Consider the following 25,376-nt stretch of genomic DNA (forward strand, 5'->3'; position numbering starts at 1 on the left):
ACCTATATTTTATTATATACCTAATGTTGAAAAAATACATGGTCAATGTTAAAATTGCGAAGTACAAAGTGATGTACTAACTAATTTAACAACTAATCTTCACTGTTTCTTCAGAAAATTTAATGATTTTATAATATTTAAGTTCTTAAACCATTCAACATAGGGATCATAATATAATTATGTAATACATCACAAAGAAAAGTGTATACTGTGATGATTTTTTCAATGCTACATTGCTATACAAATTACAATAGTATCTATCAATTCGTCAACTAATTTATATGCACAAGATGAGTTTTACAATTAATTACACACGACTTGATATATTATTAAACTCAATGCTCATAAAAACCTAGTAGAACCTTGGCACACAGGAAGAGGTACCTAGTTATAAAAAACGAATCTACACAACGATAGTTTGTTTGGATAAAAATGTTTTCGGTTTTATTTCCATGTGTATTAGCAGGAGTTCCTCTAAAGGGAGGCTTTTGCTCAAGTTAATTTTTTCCCTGTCAACGGACTATAAATTATAATATATATTATGTTATCATACATTTTTATTGTAAATATTTATGGAATGTATTTTTTCCGAAAAAAAAAAATCACGCATTGAAAATAAAAAAAACTACCCGTCATGTTGATATATTATGATACAAACGACCATGACGTTCTCGCGTAGGTATCACCTATATACAGCTACACTTTATATATATATTATATATATATATAAACCATGATAACGTAATAAGACACCTACTATTACATTAATATACTTTAGAACGGTGATTTTATACACCTTCATATTATTATTATTATTATTATACACTACTGTGGGTTATTTCGGACGCGTTGTGTTTTCATTAAAAAAGAGAGCCATCCGCGGGACCTACTATTACGACGGCGGCCGAGAAGAGGTCGATATCCGTTTTGTCCGCTACCTCTTAAACGGGTAAAAGGGCGTAAGTCGCCGACGCCATATAGTTTGAGTGTTTCACATCAAATACTCCGAGAAAACTTGAAATAAAACGCAACCGAGCGTATAAACTGAACGACGACGAGATGTTAGGAAGTCCGGTTATGCGCTGCACAATAACGGTTACCGTTGAATTATATGGCGTTTGACAATAAAATAAAATGGAAAAAATGTACGGTAGGTACGGCATACCCTCTTCCAGACTTCGAAATGTGAAATAATAATATAAAAATAAATAAAAAAAATATGAAAAAAATATGAAAAAAAACGCGAAAGCGCGCTCACTCACACTTCCTTAAAAAAATACGAGTATAGGTACGTATACCAACACTCGGAGACCGTTTGCTGTTAAGTTCTTTACTTTTTTTTTATAACAAAATTTTACGAACGCCTCCGTCGTGCCTATTGTATACGCGTATACATGCTATCGTACTATACAACTGTCCTCTACAGCTATTCGATAGCGTGGAATTTATTTTATTTTCGTCGAGTTCGGTTTTTCACTCGCGGAACAGACAACATAACAAACATGCTACTAATATCAAACAATATATTATAGTCAATCGTACAGTTGGTCAATAACAGTACCCCTTGTTTACCTGTTGTATATTGCACGGCAAAACGATAAATTGATATACGAATAGACGGAATAGGTGTATATTATGAAAAAAAACCTTTAACAACCGGGTAAAATAATTAATATTGTATTTGATAAGTACCTATACGCGAATTCATACAGTTAATATTATAAACGTTACACGATTACAATTTAACCATAAACCATAATAATATAATCCAGTATAATATAGTAATAATATTATTGTGCTTGTATATAAAATTTAATGAGATGCATGATAATATTCGACGTTTAAATTACAAATAAATTAGCGTTCCGCGCGTGAAAATTGAATTTGTTGTTGCAGTATTATTAATTATATAATATAATAATATAATGAAAAATCTAATCTAACAATAAAATGAAATATTAAAATTATCAATTAAATTATAATTTTAATATGTTCTTATTGCATATTGCAACTAAATTATTGTGACATATAAACGAAAACGACCGTCAATCAATTTGAAACTGTAATATAAATTAGTATACGATTGTTCGTTCTCAAGTGCCTATTATAATATAAATATACTTTTAAATAATATATTAAATGTAACTTAAAATAGTATTTGCATTATATTAGTAAATAATAATTTATTATTGAAATCATGTTGAAACTCCACGAGTTATCATAAATCATAGGCATACAATTATTAGCTTATAACAACATGACTAAAATAATATTTTATTCTATTGTTACTGTTAACATTTTAGCTACAGTTTTTAAAATTTTTCCAAACTTCACGATTATTGTTTTAGTATGGTAGTATACAAGCAGGATGTCGCGTGAGGATATAGCCATTAGCTGTAGTAGGGGACTCGCCGCCCGGTCAAAAACCGGTTGCTTGTCGTTTTACCTATAAACTAAAAAGAATCCTTAAAAATCATGAGATTAATGAAAATAAAATGATGAAAGTTCAACATTTTTAGAAAATTAAACTGTAAAATGGCTATTTTCAATTGTTTCAAAAATAAAAAAATGAAAATTACATTTTTTAACTTTTTTACCAAAAAAATTAATTAAATTAAATAGAATAAAATATATTATGTATTCCTTATCTCTGTGAGCTTAATAAAAACTAACAGATTTATGATAAATGTATTATCTAAGGAGAACCTTAATGGGTAAATCTTCACAGGATACTCTGTATAACAGTGTATTATTGTGTCCGTAATATGGGTGGTGTAGGGCAAAGCCTCCACCACGTATCATATATTATTTCCCAATTTAGATGTATATCCAAAACAATATCTACAATTATATCACTAGCTAAGTGTACTTATGTGGTTACGTTTAATTAATAGTTATAATAAAATATTATATATTAAGTGCCTACTATCAGGTCTGGATTTAACAGAGAACCCATGAGTCCCAAATTCCTCCCCACTCAAAAAAAAAATGTAATATTTGACTGGGAAATGGGCATCCACAAAACAGATTTTTCCTACTCTTTATACAAATATTATAAATATTTAAATTTGTATGTCCCTACTTTTTGGTACCACTATTAGGTATGGTGATCATTGATCATCATATAACTATATTATATAACCAAGTATGTCAGCTATACTTATCAGCCACGCACCTTAGTATTATGAAATAGTATACCAATATTAACTATTAAGACTCATATTATGGCGAATACAATCATTAATTTTATTATTATTTATAACAATTAAAAATAAATAAGTAATACAGGATTGTAAAATACCGATTATAATATTACTATAGGTACAGAAATACTGTGCAGAAAATTGCCACCTAATTAAATTTAAAACCTTGTATTACAATTAACGAATAGGATTATTCCTATTATGATCAGACGATAATTTTGATAGAATTCTATACTCGTTATACATTTATGATAGACTCGTGTATATTATAATAATAAATAATATAATTATTATATACGTAATAGAGAAATAATAATAAGCTTAATCGTTTAAAAATCGTGTTAGCATATAAATAACATAATAATTATAATAATAATATGTATGTTATAGTATAATATATAATAATATGATATCAGCGAATCCGACATTTTATTAACTCCGTAGTAGACTGCACTCCATCCCATCATATTAAAAAAAATAAAACTCTGCGGGATACAAAATACAAATCCGATAAACTATCTGATGAATTATGGTGACACGATGTCGTCAAAGGCTGGATTTAAATTTTTGAATGGAAAACAATATCATATTATTAATCCGACAGATAATGATAAAAATGGGTCAGTAAGGCACTATACGGCACAGCTGATGTTCGTCGTCGTCATAATGCGATACAATTTCTCTTAATTCTATAACAAAATGCATTCGATTAAAACAAGACAAGTGTGATATACATTTTATTGCATAAGAATTTATCATACAATCCATTGTTAATACCATACAATCTGTTTGGTCGGAGTCATAGTTTTCGAGTGTTATAATATAGACACGAACGAGAACGTCGGCGGTGCTGTTCATCCAAACGATCCGGTGGGTGGGAGGGTGGCGGCGAAAATAGTTGATTATAATTTTATATTAAATACTATAATATTTATCGTGAGTTTCGCCAACTTTTTATTGTTTATACACTTATCCAAATGTCGTCGACATCGTTGATTGGCAAAGCGTGCAGACCTGATCAAACCGTTTGCTTTTAAGTACAAGTCGTTCGGAAAGTGTATAATAATATATATACACCCGTAGAACGGGCTACGATATATAACGATGTGCAATTCTGAGCGAGTCAAATGGTCTCGGGAGACGCATAAACAGAGCGTTTGCATCGGAAAAGAGTCGAGGGAAATGCGTTTAGCATAATGCGAAATAAACGGAAATAAAAAACTTCGTCAACGTCGTTGTATAAACGATTGAACGTTGACAAGATAAATTTATAAGGGATGGACTGAAAAACATAATACCTAATTATTGACGAATTAAAATTGTCAGAGAATCACAATATGCGTCTGGGACAACTAAAAAATAATAATAATAATAATAATACTAAAATACGATCATAATAGTAATTACCTACCTAGATATATTATACAAATAACATGTTCATAGGGAATGATGAAAAATGAAAAACAAACAATATAATATAATAAAACGCCGATTGACGAGTACCTAGATTGACCTGCCTCAACTTATGTGCTATATTATACGGTTAGTAAGTTGCTACTGTTGTTAGTATATTTTAAATATATTTATAGTATATTATTATTTATTATACATATTATTATTTGCATTATTATTACATATTATGGATAGTTTATAGGTATCACCGAGATGCTGCTTTCGGTTGTATATATTATTTCTAAAACGGAGTTACACACTTACACTACTGCTGATTTGATTGAGTGGACACATAATTCAATCATATATATTTCAGGTGCTTAGAACTTAATTAATCAGAACTAGTTAACTGAGGCAAAATCGAAGACTTTTATCGACAGGTTTTAAAATAGACTCACGTTAAAAAATACGTATTATAGGTATCTCAATTTTATCGGATTTCTTGTATCAGCATAGTATATTATGTTATTATATATGTTTATTATTTTATACCTAATATTATGCGGATATACCATAATGTTATCTTGTCTATACCTGTTATACCGCTTCGTAGAATATCCACTGTATTCTATTTGTCCATAAACCGTTGGATAACGAATTCCAACGGCATCTTATTGCTCTGCCATTTCGCATAACTCGACATTTTTTTAAACATTTTTTTTTTTTTCACAAACCAATATATTATATTTTTACAATCGATTTAAAGGCCTTTTGTGGTTTGGACGCGGGCAGTTTGCTTTTCACGTCTGTGATTGACGCGCGTCACAAAATCATAACCAAACCGCAACAACACACGCAAGATCCACTCAGTATAATTATACGCACAGATCATAACAATATTATTATTGTGTGCCACGGTGCGTACAACATTATTTAATAGAGGAAGTTCCCGCTTAACAATGTTGGTGGGAGTGGGTAGTGGGGCGGTCCGCAAGTGACGCAAAAGAGAGCGTTCGATAAGCGCGTTTGGTTGGAGGGGTGTGTGGAGGGGGGAATCCGTCCGGATGGTGAGCTGAAATCCTCGTGTCGTCCGCGCGTTGAACGATGCGGTTACGGACGACAGACGAACGCGCGCGTGGCCAACCGAACGACGTTACGTAAATAGTTACTCCGCGTGGCGGTACTCGCGTTTGTCGTCGTCGTCGTCGTTGTAACGATACGCGATAGTCATAATATTATAAGTCGCGATAGTTTCGAGCCACACATTCGCCGCGGTCGCCGCCGCAAAGAAATGGCCGGCGGCTTGCAGTGGCCGCGGTCGTTCTGGACCTCGGTGCTGTTCCTGTCGCTCCTGTCCACGGCGGCCGCTCGTTACCGGTTGCTCGTGTTGCATACCAACGACATGCACTCGCGGTTCGACCAGATAGACGCGATGGGCGCGGAGTGCGTCACGTCCAGCCCCCAGTGCTACGGCGGTTTTCCACGTCTTAAGACGGCCGTCGACCGGGAGCGCCGCCGCGCCGACACCAACACCGTCGACGGCACGCTGTTCCTCAACGCCGGTGACACGTTCCAGGGTACGGCGTACTACTCGTTCTTCAAGTGGCGGGCCGTCGAACGCATGATACGGACGCTCGGAATCGATGTCATGGTGAGTGCGCGCCACGGACGGCGAGTCCTGCAGCGCCTGCTCGGCCCACCCTAAACAACCGTGCGGTCATCACCCACCAACCCACCATCCATTCGCTATTTAGTATTTTTTTTACACATTTTATAATATTATCAAGTATAACATACTAAGTTGTACACGTCACACACTGCAGAGACGTTTTTCGGTATAATACGGTCACGGATAGTAGAACGACCGTATAATATAATAGTATTCATTTAAAAACAGTATTATTTTTAACTGTCTTAGACTCGGTGGGGTTGTGGACCGAGGATTTTGACTCGTTGTATGAAAACCCACGCCATGTAGAGACGATAGGATAAACGAGAAAATAAGTCGAATATTTAATCTTACTAGGAGCCGCATTAATCGGTCCTAAAGAGGGGGGTAGCAGCGGTGGTTATCGTCCGCACAGTTCCGTGGAGGGAATGCGTCCTGGTTACAAACTTCGGATGGGGAAAATGACGCAGATTATAATATAGTATGTATGTAATAAGTTATACGGCAGTCGTGGAGACGTGCGTGGGTTCAGAGTTTGATGTAATCCAACGTTTCGTTTATAGGAAATTCAGAGCTTTAAATACGGTTACATCGGTAATGCCCAATAGCGTTTTTCATTTTCACAAGTTATAGAGTATAATATAGACTGTAATTTTAGTCAACACTGGTGAAACATATTATGATGATTCAAAATGTGTCCATACCCTTATTTTATAGGTATATATTTTAACGAACCAAATTTGTGGAGTACTAGTGTTTAACAATTTTGGTGTAATTTTTTTACTTTTCCGCTTATGTTAATTGTGTTGAATACCGTAAGGTTTTTATTTGGATTTTACAGGAGTTTACTGGTTTTAGATTTTGTGTCAAAACTTTAATAAACAAAACTGCAGTTGAAATGAGTTTTCTCGTTAGTTTTTAATACTGCAGGTTACGATATTCATGATTATATATTATTCCATTATTTTAATGTCAGTAGTGGTTTTAACGTATTCAACAGTTTTAATTTATAAAACTTGGACATACCCATACGAATTACTAGTTACTTGGCTAAGATATATGCACATCGGATTCAAACTGTTTTATCGGACAAGTTCAGTATAACCATTAACCATACGGATATTATTATGTTATGTTCCCTCGATGTAATACCTAAACAGACGTTACGAATGGACTCAGTAAAAGCCGCAAACTCGGCTGCCGATGAGCGTGAAAGAACTTAGTTCTACAAACCGCTACTACTTTCGGGCAACAGTTTTTTTTTACGTATTATATTATTAATATCGTCTACCAGCATTACACCAGTGAGCATCATAATCGTCACCACTGAGATTTCCACACTTTATAATATAAATGTTCACGTCCACGCAATTGACGACAACAAACGACGACTTCCAAGCACGAGTACTCTCTCGACAAGTACACATTGTCATTGTGCATCGCGGTTTAGTGTGTGTGTATACGCGAGCGAGTGGTTGGATATAATATGTGTTAAGTGTGTTATAGAAACGCGAGTCAAAGCGATTTTCTTCTCTTGCTGTTCTCGCAGAGGTCTTTTTTTCCCACACACACACACACACCGAGGGCTGGGGCCTAGAACAGCACATTTTTGGGCGCGACAAATTTTGTAAGAAATTGAAAAAAAATGTATTATATTGTTTATTATAATTTATAATTACTTGTTTTGTTTATAATTATTACTACTGACCTGATTTGTTTAATTATTATGAAATAAATGTATTACTAATAAATACTACATTTTTTTTCTTGGGGTAGGGACGGCATATTTAAAAGGGCCTAACCTGTTCTAAATCCAGCTGAGAATGCGTGTCCGTTTATAGCAAGTACATCATAATAATATGTGTAATATTGACTAGGGGGCAGTAAAGTTTTTGTCAAACACACCTGAAAGGAACTCGACAGATTATTGTTGTTGGTTTAATACACTATAAAACAATTATAAATATATTATTATAGACTCACGAGTAACTCGAAATGTTAATAATGTTAATGCTAGACGAGATAAAATTAATATTTTAACAGATTCTAGGTATAATGTAGTCCACTATAAATATTATTTTGAATATAATTCCATCAGCATCGGCATGTTATTAAATAAAAAAAATAGAAATTTTAATTTTTAATCAAAATACGTACCTAGGCAGGCAGTTAAATATAATTGCCATAAACAATGGGTAGTATTAAAATCAACTGTTCATATTATATATTTGTATATATATAATATTGGTACAGTATAATATGAATGCACGATACAAATTACAAATAATAATTATTTATTAAATTTATATTAAACAGTAATCCATCATATATTATATATGATATATATTGTATACTCTGCTGATTATACAAAACCCAGACTGTACAGAGTAAAATAATTGCTTTAGAATTACATTGATAAAATAAAAACCTATGATCAAAAAATTGAAGAACGTTTTCAAGAGAATAAAATAAAATATTATTTAGACATGCTGTAAAATGTAGAAAAAGAGAATATTACAAACATTTAACCTTTTTATTTAATGCTGTACATATATACCTCTAGGCTTAACGCAATATGTGTATGATGATAATCACTGTAAATTATTCTCAATCATATTATTATCATAATAATTACTATTTAGGTTTATCTATCTTCATTATTTGCGGTATGACATTAAAAAGGTTAATAATTGATAAGATACATCGTATTGTGTGGAAAAACGTAAAATCGATTAAATACATTTATCATTTATTAATACTATATAAGTACCTATAACATGTTACAATTTGTTTTTTAATAAATCGAGTTTACTGGTCATGTTTTGTTTTTTTAATAATGATGCTATTTCAAATAATATACCCAATTTCATAATAATAATAATAACTGTATTTAATTATTCCGTTTTGTTACATAATATTATATAATATAATATTGGTAGGTCCCTACGCGATGAAAAATAAATTGAAAATCAAAACAAAACGTTTTTGTATTCATAAATTAAAACCTGATCTTATTCGAAGTTGGTGACGATGTTATTAATATTTGTTTTACCCTTGCAAAATATTCTACTGCCGGAACGATAGGTATAAAATGTAATATTATGTACAGCACATCTATGTGTATATTGGACGTAATTATAATTTATAATATAACTATAGGAACTCATTTTATATTCGAGAGCAATAACTTTGTCTCTCTCAAAAACCTTGGTAATTTAGATTAAGGCCGTTTTAAATTTAAATATATGTCATTTTATGAATAAATTGTTTTTTTTTTTCGTTTTACTTAAATCGGTTTAGAGTTTATATACTCGAAACGGTATAACCACCCCGCTGTTTAAAGCGTTTAGTAAATGCAAATTAAAAATTGCAAACAAAATAAACATTATTCATCATGTCTCAAACTCAGCCTTAGCAGGGTTATAAAGCGATTATCCCGTAGGAATTAAAGAATAATATAATTTAGTGTCAACTGAAACACTATTTTTATACATAATTCCGTCGAGGAAAATACAGTCTTAGTAAATGTAGGTGTATATAGTTCACGTTTAAATAAGTTAAATATTTATAACGAACAACTCGATGAAATTTAACACTATTTGTTCAAAACTTGAAATTTTCGTTTCATTTTTTTTACCTTGCAGATAAATTAAATATTACCAAAAAAAGTCTAAAAAAACAATTTATTGTTTGAATACAACCAACATCCAGTAATAAAAATAAAATTAAGAAGAATCAAAACGTATACCTAATTAGTAGAATGCAAATAATTGACTGATCATTATATAAATGCAAATATCACGTTATCCCGTAATACCTAACTATATTTATAAATCATAAGGAAAACGTTGATATTTTTTTATTTACTTATACTGGTCAATTCGATTTTAAGACGTAGTACCATTGATTATAAATAATAGTATTTATAATCAATGGTAGTACCTATAATTATTGTATTTAATATACAGTTAATAATATATTCGCATTTTTTTCACATTCAAAATGACGTAGGCATACCATATTAAAGTGGAAAAACAAAAAATTGGATTTAAATTAATATTGATTAATTTGGTATATTTGAACACATCCAGTATAAAATAACATAGTAAAATATATGTACAAATATATATAATTGTATGTTTTTTTTTAATAATAATAATAACTATAGTAATATATCTAATTTTTCAACGGTTAGTACCTCACCATCACACGTAGAATTTTACCAGTTGTCGCTATATTCATTAGTTTTGAGAAATTTAAATTATGGCGAGTAATTCAATGACATATTAATAGAACTCTTACAAGTCACAGACTTACATTAAAATAAACATTTTTTTTTTGTCATACAAATAAGCTTGATCAGTATGAAAGTGCTAAATTTTAAAACCTATATAGTGTGGCAGAATACAATATTTACGATCGTATCGTTTGATGAAATACAAACCAAAATAGTATCAACGATGATTTTCACTTGATTATATTTTAACATCTATTTCGGTTGTACATTTATCTATAATAACGGCATGCATATAATATGCATTACTAGCAATGATAATTTTATATTTTTAGGCGTAGTCACTATAAGAGATAAGAATAAAAAAAAAATGGTTTCGATAGAAATGTATCTTATAATGTTTATACTTTAAAATAATTTTCAAGCCGATCTTCGACTGCGTAGTGTAGGTGTGTACAGCGATGCTACTCCAAAACGGATAAATCAGAGCCGATAAAAATAGTCAAACAATTATTACCGCCGGGAATTTTACAAATAGCTGGTATGCGTAAATTACATTGTTGGAACTAAGGTACTTATAAAGGTGTTATTTTACAAGGCACCTGTGCTTGGATAATCTATGTATATAGGTACAAGTTTTGTTGGCACATCGGCCAACTGATTAGGGGTAATACTGGGTGTAGGGTGATTATTTTAACAGTAGAAACTCATTAATCATTATCTTAAAAAAGAATTAGCGTTTTAATATATTGTTTTTTTACATCATTCGAAGTACTATTACATTTTTTGCTACTTTTGTTGCAATAAACGTATCAATTTTAGATAAGTGGGGTACAACTTTTCGGGATTTTTCCATGAGCCACGAACTTCAAATTTTGTAAATAAATAGTATGTTTAAAAACGTGAGTTCTTTTCAATTTTCGAAATAATAAGTGTTTACTGTTTTATGAATTAATTAGTATAGGACTGTTGAAACGTGTACTATACCTATCTACCGCTGATAGCGAAACCACGAAACATCCAATGTGTAGTATAGTCATTAAAATGTTATTCGATAATTAGAAAGACAAATGTTTGTCACAGGCAAGTCAATATGCTGAATCTCAGTTCAACACGTGTCACATATTATAGTAATATATTATGTATTATCCACTATGTAGATATTATGATTTTTTAAAAATAAATTTACCAGAACAAAATCGTCATGACTAATCTGCAACGTATAGGAATGATTTTTTATTAAATATAATAATAATATAGTACCTATACAACTTAACATTTTAGCGGACCAAGTGAAAACAATGTCAAAATAAATGTATTACCATTCTATAATATTATCAACATTATAATTTAATTATTGTTATTACTCATGATACATAATATTTTGTACGCATGTTTCAGTCTTTGGGAAATCACGAATTTGACGACGGTGTGAGAGACGTTGAATCGTTTTTACGAAGCATAACCATACCAGTAGTAGCTAGTAATCTCGACCTAACCGACGAACCTGCACTGGCCAGTGAGCCAAACTTGATGAAATCTAAAGTTCTGACGGTGAACGGTCGCAGAATTGGAATTATCGGATACTTAACGCCGGAAACAGAAGTGAGTACCTACTACACATAATATTATATTATAATAACATTTAGTAGGTAAATACATTACTCTACCGTTCATTAGGTACTTACGTGTTATTACATTTTGTTTTCCACTCCATAAAGTCATAGGCCGATTATTTTATCACTAAATAGTTATTTTTCGGTAGGGTCTTGAAAAAGTCGTTAAAATAAAAAAAATTAAGTCATAATAATTTTCATACGTTTAGACGAGAAAATAAATCCTATGCTCAGACCAGTTAGCTGCTTATTGGATCCGGTCAGGTTATAAGGCGACGTTCTTATTAAATGCGTAGTTATAAATTATTATTACAATCGTATAAAACTACGACTGTGAGACTGTTGTAGAATAAACCGTGTGAAATTAATTAATAACTCTTAAGGACTATAGAAAACTAAAACGGTACGCTAAAATAGAATATTTCAATTGTCACCGGTAAAGAGAAACGTAAAATAATTTTAATTAAAATAATTCTTGTTGTGTTGATGCTATTATTAAAACGTCAACGTTTTGGAAACATCATTAAAATACTGAAAACAGTGAGACAATACGGCTACGTTGACAATATTAAAACCGTGCAATCCACGGCGAAAATATTAGTAGGTATATCCGTAATGGTCGTGAACAGAACATAGAACAGCAATAATAGTTCTAGAATAATGCACAATATCAACATTTAAGCGTTGGACGATTTAAATGCTACAGAAATACTGAACAACAATTATTTAGTTTTTATCAAATATAAGTAACACTTTTAATTAATTATTACCACGAAAATAATAATCGATGTGACAATATTATGTCCACCGCTGTGTCCACTATAATAGGTGTCTTGTCGGAGGTCGAGACGGTATATTATTATGTCGATGTCGTCGACCAGACCGGTTGACTGGTTGGCTCGACCTCGCGGACGTTGATAAAAAAGACCTGCTTTACGACCGCGACAAGACATTGTCAATTTACAATCGTAAATCGCATTTGCATAATAAGTACGTAAGGTAAATGAGTTCAGTTAGGCATGTTATCAGTGGGAAAGTAATGTGCGCAGCGTCTGCAGAGGTTCAACAATCAACATTAAAAAAAACGGGGTAATGTATAGGTAACCACTCTAGGTCAATGGCGCCCAGACAGGTTAGCAAGTATTGCAACTGCATGTGCTCTCGAGGGGGGTGGGTGTAAATTACTGCAGGTGTCACAGGGAAGTTTATACATTTATAATATAAACTATATAGTCTATCTATAATAATTAATTTCAGTGGGTAACTTTGTTTAACTGCATGTGTTCTAAAAAGCAGTTGAAAATCAAAGCATTTTTTTCCCACAACAATTCGTGGATACATACACAAAAAAACCGACGTCAATGTTAAATCAATACATTCATCGCTTAGCTCAGAATCTAAAAAAGATAAAAAAGAAAAGAAAAGACCCATAATATTGTTTTGTAATGCATATTTTAAATGTATATATATGCCCCCGAGAAATAAAAATAAAACGTCAGTTTATATTGTTAGGATCGTTGTGTTTGAATTCGTCTACAGTGTGTACGACTGCAGAATATATTATTATATCTGATAACATCGAATAATCGCAATAATTGCAAAATTAACAAACACAACAGTATTCTCAACCTATTAAAGCTCGATTAAAACCACTATTTGAGATACACTGGTTGCACAACTAGTCGGGAAAAAATAGCCCTTCTCGATTAGTCATTTTAAAAGGCATGATGTAGAACTAAACTTAGCGCTCCTAGTGGGAAAAAAGTTCAAACAGTTTACGCAATTATATCTATATATATATTATCATAGTCTTATCTATAATAATTATTGTGATGATATAGATTAGACTCAGAGATTCCCAAAGTGCGTTCAATGAACCTAAGGATTCCGTGGAAAAATCTCAATAGGGTTCCGTCAGATGTACGTGGATATTGAGAAAATTATTTTATAATAATATTATACTCGAAAAAAAAAGTTCACCTAAATAATTGTTACTATATCGTATGATATTGCTATAAAATATTCGTTTTACATACATCAAAGTTCGACGAAACATGAAAGTTTTTCCTAAGGGTTCCGTGGTCGTAAAAGTTTGGGCCGTTGGAATATACAATAACCAACTGTGGTAATATCAGATATTTATCGTCATTTTCGGCTAGAGGCGCTAAACCTTAGTTCTTCATGCATTTGGGAGTCTAAACGGAACATAACGTAACATAACGGAAGGGGCCACAAATTCGTATTATTTTACATATCGGTTGTGTAACCAGTATAGTATCTTTAAACGTATGTTTTGTATTCGTTTGTTTTAAGCGTATAGCACAAACGGGCAACGTAAAAATATTGCCAGAAATTCCATCGGTTGCGGCCGAGGCGAAACGTCTGAAAAACGACGGGGTGGACATTCTCATAGCGTTGGGACATTCTGGCTTCGAAATGGATATACAGATAGCCAGAGACGTCGAGGACATCGATTTGGTAATTGGCGGACATTCAAATACGTTTTTATACACAGGTGAATAAAATATTTTACTATAATATACGTATAATACAACATGGGTTTTAATTGGAAAGTCAATATAATATAGAGCCACAATTCTAAAAATGTAGTGTGGATATTTTAGTGTAATTTTTTCAAATACAACCCCCATACTATTATGTTTCATCTACAATTAAGTGTGAAAACTGTAGGTACGTTTTAGAATTTGGTGTATTTTTGAAAATATGAATACATTTATTTGAAACTCGGCAGATTTAAAAATTGTTTTTATTGTTTTTAGTTGTATTAATATAAAATGGTTATTTTTGATTTTCGAAAAAAATCGTACATGTATTTTGGGTTTTTTTTTGCCAACAATTATTAGACATATTACATTACAACACTAAAATATCCGCACTTCAATTGAGCGGTTGAGCTACTGTCATTATACTTTATAGTGACTTTCTAATTAAAATACTGATTACTCGGGATAAAATATTTTTATGTTTACAATAATATTATACTGTCATCTTATACAGTTATTAAGTGGGTGATAATGATACTATTATAATAATAAAAGTAGTTTTTATCTTTTGAAGGAAAACCACCGGGTACCGATAAGCCTGTCGGTCCGTATCCTTTTATGGTGGAACAGCCAAACACCAAAAGGAAGGTGCCCGTTGTCCAGGCAGACCACATCACCAAATATTTGGGTGAATTGTGGATGGAGTTTGATGATACCGGCGAAGTTGTAACATGTTATGGAAACCCAATTTTATTGGATTCCAGTATCAAACAAGGTATATACATATAAATCCACAAATTGTATAATGCCATAAAATACATATTTTATAATTTATACGGTGTGTTGAGGTGAAAGTAAAATTGGCACTACAATATTTTTGCAAAATCTTTCAAAATATAGCTTTTCATCTAACCTTATAGTACTCGATGATTAATGTTGGACATTTGTTGGAAAAAAAAATAAAAATAAAAAAATATTTATCGAATGCAATATTTACGAGTACCTATAAAGCTTTTTTTAGACATTGTGTGGAGCTTGTGGAGAAATTTTGTTCTAGATCAATAGCATTATATATTATATATAAAACAAAATAAAGTTACAGAACTTACATTCTGGAACTTTGGCAATACATCGCGTTTTCACGGTATATATTTGCGTTCACACTTCCAACAACTCTAAAAAATGGTACAACCAGTGCGACTACTATAATAGTCCCTATTTTAATAAAAAAAAAAATACGACTTTATAAACTTTATAAAACATTGTCCATTATGACTGCATAGAACTTCAATAGGGAAATAATTTATATTGTATAATTGTTATAGATCCCGAAGTATTGAACGAATTAAGAATGTTGAAAGAAATGGTTGAGAACAAGACTAAACAAGTGATCGGTTCGTCCAGCGTATTCTTGGAAGGCGAAAATGAATATTGTAGGTTCAGAGAATGTAACCTGGGAAATTTCATAACTGACTCATTCGTTGATTACGTGAGTAATAAAAAAAATATATATAATATTATGGTAAAAATAATAACAACAAAACAAAAACTGGTCGTGTACAGAATATTCGAAAAAATATTAAATCGTTTGACTTGACCAAATACTGGACCGATGCGCCCATATCGTTGATACAAGCTGGAGGGATACGGACAAACATCAATAGTTTAAATAGAAGAGGTAAGTTAAACATAGGAACAAAATAGAGTTATGAGGTATGTAGTTTGACATAGGTTTTAAATGAGCATATTGTGTGTATTAAAAGGTAACATCACTTTTGGAGATTTATTGTCGACGATGCCGTTTAAAAATGATGTAGGTAAAATCACGACTACGGGTTTAGACATTTGGACAGCTTTTGAGTACTCCGTTCGGCGGTACAGCACAACGGTGTCCAACGGTGAATTCCTACAAGTTTCAGGTAAATGAACTAAATCGGTGTAAATAATATTAAAATCGTATTCATATATAATATTATTATCTCATATTTTTTGGAAATATGACAATAATATTGTATAATATGATAACATTATGATATCGATACGCAGTGACAATATTTTCGTGATCTAATGAAAAATGGTGATTTGCGATGAAATACTAATAATTATTTCTCAGTAATCTGATCAAACTAACACAAATTCGATATTATCGTCTAACAGGATTAAAAGTCGTAATAGACTTTGGTCGGCCCAGTGGCAAGCGCGTGCAATCCATTCACGCTAGGTGTGGAAATTGTGCCGTTCCCGGGTACGAGAAATTGGATTTAAACGCCAACTACACGATAATTATGAGCAAATATTTGTCAAGTGGCGGGGACGGGTTCTCGTTCAAAAAATTGGTAAAATATCAGAGTTTCGGTGAGTGTGACGCAAATATTCAATACAATTTATTATAGAATATAGTTTGTGTTATTATATCAATAATGTACACGTGTGTTCATTAAACCAGGAATATCCGATTTTAACATCGTGGAAGAAGAGTTCCACGTGAGGTCACCGATATGGCCGGAAGTCGGTCAGCGGATAGAGCTGCTCAACGTGAGAGAGTTGAACAAGGTGCAGACAAGTACTAGCAGCGATAGCCAACGCCTTTCGACCCCTCTGTCCGACCTGACATTATTACTGTTCACGATCGCGGCCACGTTGTGTCTGACGGACCGACTTATAGTATTATGATATTAATACAGGATCTATATATATATATATATAAATATATAGCGATCACGCAACAATTTGCTCATGAACAATATTATATTTTTTAATAATATGTTTTTACATTTTAAGTATTAATAATTGATAACGACGACGGCGACGTATTTTCGTTTAACGGCCACAGCAGTATTGTTTGAATTAATGCTTTCAGCAGCGGAAGCTCAAAAATTAAAACGGACCAAGTGTCAATATTATTATATTACAGCCCACCTGCCGAGTACATATACACGGCTTGTGTAAATTATAATATTATATATTTTGTGAAGTTGTAGTCGTGTATAGATATAATAATAATATGTGCGTGTAACGATTTTTGGAAGATAAATCGACAAAACGTGCACGACGAGCAGAAAAAAAATTACTTACCACGTATCACTGGACAGTATGAGAGTACGTGTACATTATATCAATAATACTCACGTGCATTTACGTTACTTGAAATGTACGATATTTTATGATATTGAATAACATTGTAATAATGGTTTTTAATGGGTGGTTCTCACTTTTTTTTATATACACGTGTTTATAAATTATTTAATAAACGATTTTTTATTAACATGCCTGAATTGTTACGTTCTCTGTACTTATGCGTATCGTAAAACGGAATTGTAGCTATAGCGATTTTTTATTACCTATATATTGTTTAGAATAGGTACTGTAATAATATTATTATTTTTGTCACTAGGTCCAGGAAACCGGATGATATATTATCATATATTATGTTCTAGTGAGTAGTGTTTATAATATCATTGTATTGCGGTCGATATGCCAAACGATTTTTTGATTTTAGATAGATTTTGTTATCATAGTATATAATAATAAGACATACTTATAATAATATTGTGGTTAAAATATTTTTTTTCGCACCAAAATATTACGTTCTGACAAGCAGACGATGTCATTATCACAAAGGCCATAAATTACGTGTGTAGGCGAAACGGGAAACTTATACCGGGTTGGAATGACTTGAATACAGTCCATTTTCTAGTCTAGTGCACACGCGACGATAGAATACAAAATGTATAAATCGAGAATCGAGATGGATGGTGTACAACAGTTGACACGTGCCCGTGGATATCCTCAACAACGATCTAAATCTAAAAGCCTCGGAAATGAAATCAAAAATTCAAAATCGATTTATACATTAGGTGTAGGTACACGCTCGTCTAGCAAGACGATGACACCACGGCGGTCTTATAATATGAGAGCATGTTGCACATATTATGTAAGTTCCGTACCATAGTCAATAAGCTAACAATTTTTTTACCACTGGACGAGTTTAAAATAAAATTTTTTTTTTTATCCAACATACAGGTCCATCAATTTCGAGTTGTATTTATATCTTTAACAGTGAGAATGTTCAAAACGCAAAGTCGAGGTTGTGTCACGCGATGAATATAATTATGAGTGTTATTATTACTACGAGGAATTACTAAAGTTTCTATATAATATCCCCTCGGGAGTGTAGAAGCTTATACGTATTGGTATTGTATGTTATTACTTCCACCACCGTTTCAAGTCTGATAAAGTGATAATAATAATAACAATAATAATAATAGTAAAAATATAAATTAAAATAACAATAAATACATAAATTAAAATAACAATCATAATAATAACAATGATAATAATAGTCAATATTCATAAAATAGGTAATTACAATAATAGCCAATGGTAACTATAATAATAACATTAATAATCCACCAGCAACATATTAATACATCCGTCATTTTACAGTGTGTAGATTAAATTAAGATGTGTGACTGTGACCGAAATATAGTTAGATTTTTTCACCGAAAAAGAATATGGAAATGGAACTGTCCTAGTCTTAGAATAACTGCCTTGTGTTTATATAAATTCTGATTAATTAATTAAAATAGACTTCTTCGTGTTCAAATTAAGTTGAAATGAACTACATAGATGTACACTGAAATGAATAGATCCAATTGTAAGTACGCGACAATAATTTACAAGACAGGATCTTTCATTAATAATTGTCTCTATTCATATTTTGAGTTTAGAAATGTAAAGAAGAAAATGTCTAATGATTTGAAATGTTAACTATAGACAATAAAACTAATATATACGTTTATTCCAGATAATTTAAAATCATTAAATAGGTACCAGAGTAGTAGTAATAATAATATGGTGCTACCCATATGATAACTCTATTGATTACCAATATAATATAATGTATAAAATAATTTAATCATAATAAAAATGGGGATGTAAAACACGTCGTATAAGCAGATAATATTATGACCAATAAAAATGTACCATGGCATTTATAAATGGTCAAAACGAAAACATAATATTGTGTTGACCCGACATACGTCTCTATAAGTATATCTCCAGCCCTCCAGGGTATTCTTTGTTGTGGATTAGTTTTCGAACGAGCCAACGAGGTAGGTACCTTCATCGTTTTTATGTTTGACGGCTTTGATGTCGTTCCTTTTGGGCTTTGGGAGATTATATTTTAAGGACATATTTTATTCAAACTTAAAAACGTTATATATTTATTATATATTGTACAAGGCCACACGGGCATAAAATGAGTGGTAACTGCCTATAAAGGAAACTAAAATAATAGTAAAAAAAAAAATACTCGGACCAATATCGCATTAAGTCTTATTGAACTCTCCAATAGTTCTACAGTTATATTATTATATTAATAATCTAATAAATATCGATACTTATGTGTATAATATTATACTACATAGCCTTAAAATATGAGGTCGTGAATCGTGATACTATAGCTTATCATCAACCGAAAATATATGAGCTTGTTAGTAGGACAGGTATCAAATTGAATAACACATACAATCAAATATTTATTGTTCAAGATATAGGTGAGATAAATATATGAATATTTTTGTGATTGCCATAACAAAAACACAAATTAAAAAAAAAAAAAATGTTTTTAATTCAAAATGAGTAATTGTTATTGTATTACAAGTAATATTGTTTTCTTAGTTTGTTTAATGATTATATAGTTATACTAGTTTAGAAACTTTATCCTACGTCATAATGAGACCTTAAATATAATTTTAAAGAGACAAAACGTATAGCTGCCAAATCAGATAACAAGAGGTGATGTACTAAAGTGTCTAATCCTTTAAGGCCAGTTATCTACAGTTTAATTATTTTACAGAAAAACTAAACCTCAAATTAAAATATATAATGCCATTTTCTACATTAATATAATATTTTAACTGATAATGGTTTTACATTTATTCATGTACTAATAGGAATTATTAACACCGTTCGGATTTTTATAGCAATATATAATATATATTTATATATACAATTTAAACTTCTATAAATACATTATACATTTGATGACAAAATATTTACAAATAAAATAAGGTTAACAAGTAATATTATGAATACATTTTAAACTATTACATAAATGATCATAATTATAATTAAATGATTATAAATTGTGAATTTTATTGGCTATGGACCATGAGATCATCTTTATTAATGGAGTATTTTTTGCAGAATAATTCCGACTAACTAGTTACCATATTTTAGATAAATGAATGACCCCTGATACTCGGTATTACATAGAAGGAATGTCGTTCCAACAAACGGATATATTATTATTATTTTAATAATATAATTATAAATCCGTAAAAATTGATTCTGTGGGTCGAAAGATGATGATAATATTGTATAATGATCATATAATTCAATATTTTTTTTCAATTTTTTAATACAGATAGGTACAACTGGCAAAGGTCCACGACGTGTTTTCGATAAGTTAAAATATGATATCAATCGGTCGCTTTTCCTGTGACGGACGATATACGATTCCCCTGGGAGTGCCGAGTATTGGTGTGATACCACAAGTGGGCCACCGTGTTTTGACGTTTTTCCACGATATGGATGATACAGAAAACCGGGAAAACACGGTGGCCCGCTCAGTATTGTTTTTTAATTTGGTTTTTTTTTTTTTTTTTTTAATACACTGAAGCGAAGACGATGGCTGTTGTAATAAATATTACCTACCGTAGCTGAATGCTGTATTTTCTTAGATTATTATTATTATGTATTAAATTATACTCTACAGACTACAATATTATTATGTATTATAACATGATTTTGACAAGGAAAATGTGTAATCAGCTATTTATGAACTAGGGTTTATACTATAGTTATAGTTTGTCTATAATACAAGGAGATCATGATACGTCATGAAGAGACGCTGAGATGATTATTTTATGTCTGACGTTACAAGTTCAATTCATAATATAATATTGTGTTCAAATATTACATAGTATTATATCCAACAGGTAGGAAAGGTTACGTCGGTGACGTCATAATATATAAGCTGCGATAGGGGTCCAGAAACAGTACACAACCGCAGCTTATGCAATTTATATATGCATAAAGTACACATATTATATTATATACTATGTAGGGAGCCAATGGCTATACTTATACTAGGTCCTTGTATTGTGCATGGTACATAATATATTATTATGAGTTGATGTTTCATAGAAATAATTTCACATTCGCCCTTAGCGTAGACAAAATAATAATATGCACAAAAATGAAACATGATATCATTATATTACATTAATTGCAACAAAAACATAATGTCTAATATTATACTATTACATCACGCCCAAGTTATAAGTTACTTATAACAATCAGTTGTCTTATAAAATATATAGATACATGAATACATATTATAATATTAGTAATATAGACCACAATTCATACAAATAAATTAAGTTTAGTTCAGTAAGAATTAAATTTTTTAATGACTAAAAATAAAATGTTTTGATGAAAACGGTTGGTCGAAATAGTTTCTAAACAATATATTTTTAACAAGTAAAAGAAAAAAACTTAACTCTTTAATGACTCTCAATTTATTGCGTCATAATAATATGTCAGGTATATAATACGTAATATACGCCCTACTATTTTTTCCAAAATAAATTTTCAATAAATAAAAGTCAGAATTCAAATGAATACGTAGTTAATTATTAGCTTACAGTATTCAAAGTATTTAAAGATCAGAGTTTTAGTAGACCAACATTTTGTGAGGTACCCCACAGCCCACTGCTTCCACTCCATCCACTCATCAAAACTTTAAAAACATATAACTTGTATCAACTACTCGTATAAAATCAATTTTTAAAGGTATTGAAATGTTCAGAAAATAATCTGCTTGTTTTTTTAAACATTGTTTATTTTTAGGCCATCTACTGTAGTACTAAAATAATGTAGTGCTTATTAATTAAGATCAATTATTGATACAATAAATAAGTAGGCAATAAATTGCGTACAAATATTATTCCCAAAATCGTCAATACCTACTTTTCAGGATAATGAGTGTTTATCTACTATAAAAAGAATCACCATAAGACCATAATATACCATCGCAAACCGTCTGATATGTGATAAGGTATACCTAACCTAACCTAACCTAGACTCATAATGTCACGTTCTAATGTGTGTTTTTTATAAATATTTTTGGTTTATTTAATATATGTTAAGCTGCACGCCTGTACCTATATTACACGTAGTATAGCTGTATAGGACGTAAAGCTGTATTTCTAGATGTTACAAGTATACGAATATTTGTAGAATAAAATAAATATTATCCTCTCAGTAAATGTAAAAGAAACTCGCGATATCGTCAAAGTAACCAAATCCAATATACCTCTATCCGTGAACATAGTGAATACCTATGAATAATATGATAAAATCTGAGTAAAAAAAATTCTAATATATTTTAATTTTGAAAATACAAAACGAATAATATCAATAGTTGTGAAATATAAATAATAAATATGTATAATAGGTATTTACATGATAGTATTTTACAATTATTAAATATTTGTGATTAATAATAACATAATAATAAAATACCTATTGCATAAAAAAAATCAATAAAATGGTAATTTTTTTTTAAATTAAATAAACCAGCTTTTTTTTACATGTATTTTTACTTTTAACAAGAGCAAACAAATATAATTGTATACATTTTTGAAAACAATTTATAAATACGGGTACCTATGTATAATATTATATATACTTTTATTTTATTATACAGGTAAGCCCGAGGGTTGTTTTAATAAACTGGAGATTTATTTACTTTGTTATAGCGGGTGATTATTTTAAAAGTTGAAATATTAAAACGTGTTGATTAAAAATCCAGATGTGAATATAGTTTATAAAATATATATGTTTTCCCATAAGTTACAGTTCAGAATTATTTTGAATTTTAAACTTAGTGCGGTATGTGTGTTATTCACTAAAATAGAACATTAAAATGTAGGGTACTGTACGCCTAAGGTTTCATCTATTTCCTTTCAAAGTTTAAAGGGTTGGATGTTGTAGTTTTCAAATTAAAAATAAACACCACCAACATAAAGTTTTCTATCTTTTGAGGTAAAATACAAAAAGATCAGAGCACGGAAACAGTATAAGACTGAACAGTGATCAAAAGGAAACACACTGACATGAAATAAAATAAAAGCTTTTTCAATCTACCTGGAATATGAAATAATAGTTTTAAATTACTTGGTATTGAGTTTTGCAACTTGCAGTATATTATAATAAAGTTTATCATATTTTAACTAAAAATGTATATCAATATTCTCAATCGTATTATCGTCAGTAAATTATTCTAACACCATATTTTTTTTTTATTTATGATTTAAAACTAAGATCATCAAAGGACTTGATAAAAATAAATATACATATGGCAAAATTAAAATACTTTTAAATAATATATTATGCAAGTATTGTAATTTATTGTTTTAGAATTTCATTTCAATTTAAAAAATACGAAAACCTGCAATTCTTAATTTAGACCCGTAATTTTAGAATGGTTTTATATTTTGAATTGAACGGAACAAGGTAGTTTTTCAATGAAATCATGTTTTATTCACTGGATGACATTTTTAGAGTTAGTTGAAGTAGCATATCTAAAATGTTAAACACGCCCTATTTAAATACTGGAAGTTGAACATGTTGAATGTATGTTGTACGTCAGTATATTACAGGGATGAAATATTTCCAGTACATCGAATTTATTTCTAGACTTATTTTAAGCACCCGCGGAACATCAAAAATGTTTAAAATTTTCGAGTAAGTCGAGGACCGCTCAATAATATTTTTTTTAAGCTCATTCATGTTGATCTAGAATTTTTTTTATTTGTAACAATATCGAAACATCGATGTATATACGTGACACTTACCTATCCGACATATTATATTCTATTCTACAAAGTAAATATATCCAAATATTAAGCTCACGCTCTCGATGGGAGATATTATTTTAAATATATTTTACGCAATAATAGTTCGACCTCAATTTTTTTTTTATTTCATTTTTTTTTCCTATCCGGCGAAACACGATAAACGCATTAAAGCCATAACATATATAGGCACATTATACACGACACACAAATAGAAGGGAGGGAAGAGGGAGAGAGAATTCTATTCGATCGACTATATCATAATATAAAAATATCACTTACCTTAAAAATATTTTCCCGTTCACACACGTGCAGCAAATGGGCCTTTCAAATCGGACGGCGTGCACAATCGTTTTCAACAACAGCTACGACGACCGCGTCAACCGAGACAGCGAGCAGCGATAGCACCACCACCACCGGCAGCAGCAGCACCAGCACCAGCACACCGCCAGCACACCACCAGCAGCAGCAGCAACAGCCGGCCGTGTTTGGTGGACGCACGCGGAACACACGACGGCGGGACACGACGGGACGACGTCATTTCCCGGAGAGAGCACTTTCGGCACGCGCATTCCCGTCGGCGCTTTCCGGAGACCGATTCGCCGCCGCCGCCACCACCGCCGGCGCGTACAACAACAAATCACCGGTACCCCCTCGCCCACCCTCCCCCCACGACAATTTCCACACACCCGCCACTCAACCGTTCCCGCATCGAGACCCAAACCAACCCCCACGGTCGACCGTAGCCCCTACCCCACCGGCCGTCATCCGTCCGCGAGCCCCGGCCACATCCCTACACGCCGCCAGAGTCATTGAGTCGACTGCGTCGCCG

General features: G+C 31.5%; 2 protein-coding genes across 2 annotated transcripts in view; one reads left to right on the top strand and one right to left on the bottom strand.

Annotated features, from left to right (window-relative positions):
• The window catches only part of LOC132943217 (uncharacterized), a 284,209-nt gene extending 259,109 nt beyond the window's left edge, over positions 1-25,100 (bottom strand). The window contains exon 1 of the mRNA XM_061012095.1: positions 24,827-25,100. The gene's annotated coding sequence lies outside the window, so the exon portion shown is untranslated. The remainder of the gene's footprint in view (positions 1-24,826) is intronic.
• On the top strand, positions 4,754-17,893 carry LOC132943218 (protein 5NUC-like). The gene is made up of 9 exons (XM_061012096.1): positions 4,754-6,246; positions 11,900-12,103; positions 14,428-14,629; positions 15,193-15,393; positions 15,944-16,107; positions 16,182-16,296; positions 16,382-16,537; positions 16,776-16,973; positions 17,065-17,893. Exons 1-9 carry the CDS (start codon positions 5,887-5,889, stop codon positions 17,289-17,291), a joined length of 1,827 nt encoding a protein of 608 aa, XP_060868079.1. The 5' UTR covers positions 4,754-5,886; the 3' UTR covers positions 17,292-17,893.
• Positions 25,101-25,376: the final 276 nt, after the last annotated feature.

The sequence above is a fragment of the Metopolophium dirhodum genome, chromosome 4, assembly GCF_019925205.1.
Source record: "Metopolophium dirhodum isolate CAU chromosome 4, ASM1992520v1, whole genome shotgun sequence".
NCBI classification, from domain to species: Eukaryota; Metazoa; Arthropoda; class Insecta; order Hemiptera; family Aphididae; genus Metopolophium; species Metopolophium dirhodum.